This window comes from Nicotiana attenuata, unplaced genomic scaffold, assembly GCF_001879085.1.
Source record: "Nicotiana attenuata strain UT unplaced genomic scaffold, NIATTr2, whole genome shotgun sequence".
Taxonomy (NCBI): domain Eukaryota; kingdom Viridiplantae; phylum Streptophyta; class Magnoliopsida; order Solanales; family Solanaceae; genus Nicotiana; species Nicotiana attenuata.
Window position 1 is genome coordinate 86,902 of NW_017672466.1, and position 8,291 is coordinate 95,192.

The 8,291-nt window shown below is 36.1% G+C and overlaps 1 protein-coding gene across 1 annotated transcript in view; it reads left to right on the top strand.

Annotated features, from left to right (window-relative positions):
• Positions 1-6,306: 6,306 nt before the first annotated feature.
• Positions 6,307-8,291, top strand: part of LOC109213319 (pectinesterase/pectinesterase inhibitor PPE8B-like) — a 3,858-nt gene continuing 1,873 nt past the window's right edge. Inside the window, exons 1-4 of the mRNA XM_019377100.1 lie at positions 6,307-6,382; positions 6,477-6,593; positions 6,678-6,854; positions 6,948-7,087. Of these exons, the coding sequence (XP_019232645.1) occupies positions 6,307-6,382; positions 6,477-6,593; positions 6,678-6,854; positions 6,948-7,087 (510 nt within the window). The remainder of the gene's footprint in view (positions 6,383-6,476; positions 6,594-6,677; positions 6,855-6,947; positions 7,088-8,291) is intronic.

The window sequence follows — 8,291 nt, forward strand, 5'->3', positions numbered from 1 at the left end:
GGGAACTTAAAATTTCACTCAAAAATTTCATTTCCCTCCATTTCCCATTCACCCTCTTTTAAGTATTTAATATATTAATTAAATACATCCAAAACCCAACAAAAGCTATAGTTGAGGCTTGAGTTGAGTTCAAAGTATCGAGGTAAGTGTTTGGTCTAACTTTAGCTTGAGGGAATAGGAGTTGAGTCTTAATTGCTACTTGCTAATTGTCGAGTACGATGTATAGGCATGGTGACGAGTATCTATACATTGGTGTCTAACATGACCGTGAGTCCTTATGTTGCGAATATCCTGGTTTTGTCATAGCTTCCATACTTAATTGATGATTTCTTGTGACGACCCGACCCGTCGTCTCATGAGAACCGCTCCGTTTCCCCAATTTCCTGCTTTGTTATGCTTCATTATCAGTGTCTTGTGTGAACGAGTTGAATTGGGTTGATTTTTGGAAGGAAATGAGACACTTAGTCTCTTTAAGGAAGACTTGTTTTGAAAAAGTCAACCGGATATTGACCTATGAGTTAGAGGGCTCGGATGTGGATTCCGACGATTCGGTTAGCTTCGGGGGATGATTTGTGACTTAGGAGTGTAATCGGAAGTGATTTTGGAGGTCCGGTGTAGAATTAGGCTTGAATTGGCGAAGTTAGTATTTTGGCGAATTCCGGTTGATAGGTGAGATTTTGATCTCAGGGTCGGAATAGAATTCCGAGAGTTGCTGTAGCTTCGTTGGGTGATTTGGGATGTGTGTGCAAAATTTCAGGTTATTCGGAGGTGATTTGGTTGGGTTTTTGATCAAATGCGTGTTTCGGAAGTTTTAGAAGAACTTAGGCTTGAATTCGATGTAAATTTGGTGTTTTGATGTTAGTTTTGGTGTTTTGAGAGTGCAACTAAGTTTGAATGATCATATGTGATGTGTTAGTATGTTTGTATGCGGTCCCGAGGAGCTCGGGTGAGTTACGGATAGGTTTGGGTTGCGTTGTGCTCGTTTTTCTTATGCTTCGACGTCGTTTCTTCAAGCATAAATGATATCATATTGAACAAATGAGCTCCTATTACTGTTTTGAATGAAGCATTAGATCCATATCGTAATTACGGACCCGTAGCAAAAAGAATCATCGAATTTGGACATCGTATGAGGATTTTATGGCCATTTTACCAAGGTTGCCCAGATTTCAGGTTAATGACGAAATTGCCCCTGACAGCGTATTAAAAACCTGCACTATTTGCAAATCTTAAAACCTACATATCTCCTTCATTATAAGGTCAAATTGAGTGATTAAAAGTCTAAATTCATTAGAATTTCACAAGGAATCCATTGGGAGGAGTAAAACGCGTGAACATTATACCTATAATGAGCAGGTCGAGTTTTCTTCCAATTTTTGAACGGGAAGAAGCTTCTGAGGCGATTTTTAAGAGAGAAAATCAGTGGGTATCACAGAGGTAAGTGATTTGATTATTAAAACTCGTTTATGGGTGATTATAGACCATAATCCCAGCCTTTAATTCATGAAAAATAGTAGAAAAATAGGATTTTGGGGCCTGAGATTATGAGACCTTTAGGGGTCGATTTGAGGGGTCAAACGGACTCCGATTTTGGTGTTCTTTATATGTACGGAATCGGGAGAAGATGAAGAACACTTTTCTGTAAAAATTTCTGAGTTTCGAGTAGTGGGCCCGGGGCTCGGGTTTTGTCAATTTCGGGATTATTGATGTTTTTCGATTATTTTCGATTGGGTATTGATCCTATAGCATAATGTGACGTATTCGTTGTGGTTTTGGTCAGATTCGACGTGCGAGGAGGTCGATTTGAGAGGCAAGGGCATAGCGAGCTAGGATTTTGGCCGGCTTGAGGTTAGTAATAGATGTAAATGCTGTGTTGAGGGTTTGAAACCCCGAATTTGCACATTGTAGTGCTATGTGAGGTGACTTGCACGCCGGATAACGGGCGTGGGGTAGAGCACCATCGGGGATTGTGACTTGGTCCGTCCCGCTTAATAAAATTACTACCTAATTGATTGAAGCTTAGTTGATATCCTTATAAAAATGGATCAATTGTCATAATTTGGCCTCGTGCCAACTGATTGAATCCTTCAGGGATTGCTCTTACTGGTTTCTTACCATTTTTACATATAATTGAACTCAGTCCTAGTATTTGATACTGTTTTGCAAACTCAGCCACTTTTCTCAAACATGGAACTTAAATAATATTTATAATGAAGTTTGGGCTGAATATTTATATATTATTGTGCCCGAGGGGCTTACATGATTCTGGACTGAGTATGAGATTGGGCTGCGCGCCGCAGCAGTATTATATTGATATTGATATGAGGCTTAGGGCCTAATGGATGCCACGAGATGGCTTGATATTGCGCTTGGACCGTAAGGGGCCCCTCCCGGAGTCTGCACACCCCCAGTGAGCGCCGTCGACGATAAATAAATGGAGCGGGCTGCACGCTGCAGCGGGTACTAGAGAGTACCGTACTATTTGTTGCATTTCTTAATTGATTGTCATTCATTTACTTATCTGTTGCAGCATCATTGTTTTCATTGGTTTATTGAGTTGATATTATCTGGATTAAACTGCTGTAATTATAGCTTACATTGTGCCTATCCAGGATTTCTTACTCTCAACCCTTATTTATGTGTTTATTACTCTCTGGGTTGGAAGTACTCACATTACTCCCTGCACCTTGTGTGCAGATCTAGGTGCAACCACTGAGGCTAAGTGAGGATTTCTCTGCCGAGCATCATATCTGGGAACATCAAGGTAGCTGCATGACGTCCGCAGTCCTGATCTTTCCATCTAATCTATTGTCTTTATTTCTGCATTTCTTTAGAGCAATATGTAGTAGGTTGACACCCGTGTATTAGAGGCTCAGACTTGTGACACCGGATTCTTCGGGCTGTGTAGTAGTAGTATTTCTACTTGGGTTTTTCGCATGTTTTAACTATATTTCAGAGTTTCAGTATTATGACTTAGTAATTATTCGTGTTAATTGAATCATGAACTGCATAAAAAGGGTTAAGGTTGTTAAATTGGTCGGGCCTGCCTAGCAGTGTGTTGGGCGCCATCACGACCGGGGTTGGGGTCGTGACATTTCTATATGTTGTAAAGAGTATGTGAAAGGAAATTGTGATCTTTGAACTTCGTGGAGCGTTGGCTCGAGTTGAAATACAAATTGTGAAGGTATATGAGATATTTAAATCCTTGGAGCGTTGGCTCAAGTGATAATGTGAACTATGAGATGAAAGTGAAAGAAAGAGAAAGAGTTATTGGTTTATTCCCTTGCTGGGACGTTTTGTTGTTTTGTTGATTTTCTCCCTTGCCGGGACATGGAAATTTATTGATATTGTTCCCTTGCCGGAATTTAATTGTTTAATTGCATTCTCTTGCCGGAATTTCTATAATTATTTGTTTACTTTCTTGCCCCTTATTTGTGATTGTTGTTTGTATGAAGAAGAGTGATAAAGCACGAAGGGTGATGCCGTGAATTGTATGATATTTATGGATCGGATTGCGCGCCGCAACAACGCTAAATGATATGTATCGGGTTGCACGCCGCAACAATGATATTTGTGGATCGGGTTGCACGCCGCAACAGTGTTGTTATATATTGGGATCGGGTTGCGCGCCGCAACAATTATTGATACAAGTGTGTTTATTTTGGATATTAGTTTCTTTGTTCGCTGTAAATTCTAAGCTGCCCTTAGACTGTTACTCTGGATTTACTGTTAGTACTGGTATACCCCCCAGCAGCATGTTTTCCTCTCCCATCTTTACTTGTTTATTCCTGCTTTACTTTCCGCTGTATATTATATAACTGCACAGGTTTAATTGGTAGTCCGGTCCTAGCCTCGTCATTACTTCGCCGAGGTTAGGCTAGGCACTTACCAGCACATGGGGTCGGTTGTGCTGATACTACACTCTGTGCTATTTTGCACAGATCCAGGTTTTGGACAGCAGCAACAGTAGCGTGGGAGCAGGCCTTTAGTCCAGCGAGACACCGAGGTAGCCTTGCAGGCGTCTGCAGGCCCGGCGTCTCCTCTATCTTTTACTTTAGACTGTTATCTCATTGTATTCGAGACAAACAAATATATTTCTTTCAGACATTGTATTTAGTATTCTTAGATGTTTGTGAGTATTGTGACACCAGTCTTGGGTAGAGGCTTATGTTGAATTCTTCCGCATTTCCATTCAGTTTTTCGTTAATTTAAGACTTCCGCTTATTTAGTTAAATCAGTTGCTTTTATTTTAATGCTGATAAATTATTAAAAAGAATTATGTTGTTAATGATAAAGTAATTAATGTTTGGCTTGCCTAGCTCCCAATAGTAGGCGCCATCACGACTCCCGAGGGTGGAAAATCCGGGTCGTGACAACTATATCGCCAATTATTTTGAAGATAAAAAGTTACAATTTCGAATGTTAAATGTAGTTTATAGGTGACATGATATTTCATAAATTTGGAACCAGACGAAAATGATAGTTCAAAGGGTTTTCACTTTGTGTAAAAGATTAGTGAGATATTATTTCCTTACCTCAACATATTAATTAGGGCAGTTAGATGGAATTTATTCATTTCTATACATTATTATTGTTGGTTATATTTGGAGATTATCTTTTTTATTTTTCAAAAGAGAATTTACAACAATTCATTATAATTGAAAGCCATTTTTTATATTTTCAAAATATAAGTAACGGGCCAATTTATTTTGACAACTGATTTAAGATTAAGGAAGTTAACTGTCACAATCAAAAGGTACATGGAGTATTATCTAACAAACATAAAAGACATCTAATTTAGACTAAAGATCATACTTAATAAATTAATCAAAATACTATACCAGTTTAAAAAACAGACCGATAATGCTTGAAACCATTTTAGGGATAATAGAAAAATAATAACGGGAACACGCAAGAAGATTACTTTTACGAGAAGAAGAGTAAAACTTGCATAAAGATTTTCTTTCTTATAAGGAGAAGTTCTATTATTACTGCTAGTATTGTAACAGAAAATAATAACACTAATAACATATTACTAAATAAGAATAAACACAAAATAAATATTAATTAAAATATGACAACCATTTAGGAAATAGACCAGGTATTAGTAACTTCCCCAATTTTGTATTTTAATATTTTTTATGGTCATTTAACTCTTTCCTAATTCCCTCATCCCTCCGAAAAAAAAAATCTAAAATAAGAAATGCTACATATCAGCAAGAAAAACTATAATTACTGTATGAACGAAAATATTCCTACGATTGCACAATGACATTGTAGATAGAGGCGGATATAAGATTTTAAAATTTTGGGGTTCTGAATAAATCCTTTATATACAATAATTGAATTATAAACACAAATACAAAGTTTAGGTCAAAGCTATTAAGTTATTCCGAACTCATAAGTCGAATTATGGCTCCGCCCCAAAGGAATAATCCTGTCAAAACATATTCAATTTCTCCATAGAGAAAAATCAATATTCACTTCTGTAATTAGTGTTACGTGCTATCATTTTTATTCAAATAAGTCCATATACTAAATAAGAAATAATTTCAGTTCCCATTCAACTAACATCATTTAACTAGTAGAGTATTAATTCATCCTCTTTCCTCCAAAAAAGAATCTAAAATAAGAAACACTACCTCTCTAAGGCAAAATATACTATAATTACTTATATGAACGAAAAATATGTAAGTAATTCCTTTAATGCATGCAGACAATCAAATATGGAAACCAAACTTGCCTTATAAATTGGGTGAAATTATCTGCATGAAACACCACTACTACAACATTAACATTTGAAGTTAGCTACATACTTAACTTTCTCTATAGAAGCAGCACGAAAGAATTTGTAGCTTCTGTTTTCTGTCAGTGATAAATTTTAAAAGCAATCAAGGTTATATAGCGTTTGTTTATTAAATATTGTTGCCTATCTTCTAATCTGTTACCATAATTAAACTTGAGTTCATTGTATATTCTACTCTATAATATTTTTTCTGGCTTGCATTATATTCTGATACGTAATGGCTCATCAAGTGCAGGAAAATGTCAGCTGGAGCTATGTGGATTATTGCAACTATAGCCATTTTGCCACTCCTTTTATGTGGTGAAGGCTAACAAGTGCAAACACCTCACGCAATTGTTGCTAAAGATGGCTCAGGGAATTACACCACAATAACAGATGCCATTATTTCAGCACCAAACAACAGTGTAAATAAATACTACATCATAATTAAGCAAGGAACGTATTATGAATATATTCAAGTAGATAAATGGAAAACAAACATAGTCCTAATTGGTGAAGGCATGGACAATACCGTAATATCAGGGAATAAGAGTTACGGTGGTGATGGCATCAAGACAAGTCTCACTGCTACTGTGGGTAAGCGATCAATTGTTACGTTGCTCAAGCCAAAGTAGGATATCCTTTATCTAGATTTTACGGATGTGAATATTCGTTGTTTCATTTCAATTAGGTGTTAATGGGAAGGGCTTCATTGCCCAAGATATCACATTTAGGAACGATGCTGGACGAGAGAACCAACAAGCAGTAGCATTAAGAGCAGAAGCTGACTATCTCACTTTCTATAGTTGTCATTTCGACGGCTTTCAAGACACCTTATACACAAAAGAGGGCTGACAATTCTACAGAGATTGTGAAGTATTTGGCACCATAGATTTCATCTGTGGTGATGCAACAGCTGTGTTCCAGAACTGCTTAATTGTAGCACGCCTGCCACTGCCCAAGCAATATAATACAATCACAGCACAACAGAGAGAACTTGGGAACTACTCAACAGGAATAGTGCTGCAAAATTGCACACTAAAAGCAACACAGGAGTTAGAGAAAATGGGTAATGTTACTACATTTTTAGGTCGACCGTGAGGTAACTTCTCTAGGACAGTGGTCATGCAAAGTTACATTGACCATTTTATAAATCCAATAGGATGGGTTGAATTTATAACCGAGTCGTTAGTTCAGCCATTCTATCTTGAGTATGGGAATAGAGGACCGGGCGCAATTACAGAGGGACGAATGAAGTGGACGTTTGTCACTAATGATCCAGAGGTTGTATCAAATTTCACGGTCAGACACTTCATAAAAGGCGACAAATGAATTCCTGCCGATGTTCCGCATTATTTAGATCTTTATGAATAGAGTCCGTCTAATTACTGGTTATCAGAATGCAAATAGAGTTTATATGTATGTTAGAATATTTCATGTTGTCAACTTATTTGATATGAATTAAATAATCTGATTTACTATGCAACAACGAAAGTCTAGCGGATTGAACTAGCTAGTTATTAAATTGCTCCTGAATGTTGCTTCTTCGACAAAATATTTACCCAGTGATGTGGCACCTTCTAAGACCAACAATTACATTTTTCTTTTTTTTCAATTTTTTTTTTAGTTTTTCTCACCTTTTTTTCCATCTATGTGCTATTAAAGAAAACCCAACATATTAGAAAAATGGAGTTTGAAGATTTTATCTACTACAGGTACTTGAGTTTTCCTTCAGACTTTCTTACTAAAATGTTACTAGGTTTTTGATGTTTTTGATAGCACAAGTTGTTAGCTCTGTGAAAAATAAAAATCAGAAAGCACTACGGTCTCTTCAACTGAATTTAATTACAAAAAAACAAAAAGGATGATGAACATTTCAAAATGATAAGACGATTAATATAGCAAGAGAAAGAAGATGATTTTAGAATTTTACAGAAAATTAGGAAGAAAAATATTGGGATTTATATATATGGTGGCTTGGCACCAGTCATCCTAATATTTTTCTCCATTTTTTTTTTATTTCACCACCACAAGAGGTTCTCTTCAACCAAATTTTATCTTTTACATTCATCAATTAATATAATATTCTTCTTCTGTTACTCATAATTTTATCACCTCTTCCAGTTCATAATAAACAAATAGACTAAACTTTCTAAACATGAGAACAGAAGGCAAATCGTCAATGCTAATGCAGGTGAAGCTTCGATTTCATGGCAGAATTTACTTGCTTAATTGTGATTATTTCCTTCTTTTTCTCAATGTGAATTGAATAGTTGTTAATCTTTGTTCTTAATGTACATTTTAGCATTTTAACATTGTATATTCGAGTTTAAAAGAACAATTCTTTAGTAAATTAAAGTATCAAATATGGTAATCGATTAAATCTGAATATTTCAAAGAGGAAAAGGTAAAATCTGAATGTATAAAATAAGATCGATTAAAACTTGAATCTAATATATTTAGGCTTGGCAATTAAAATATATATATATATCTATATCTATATATA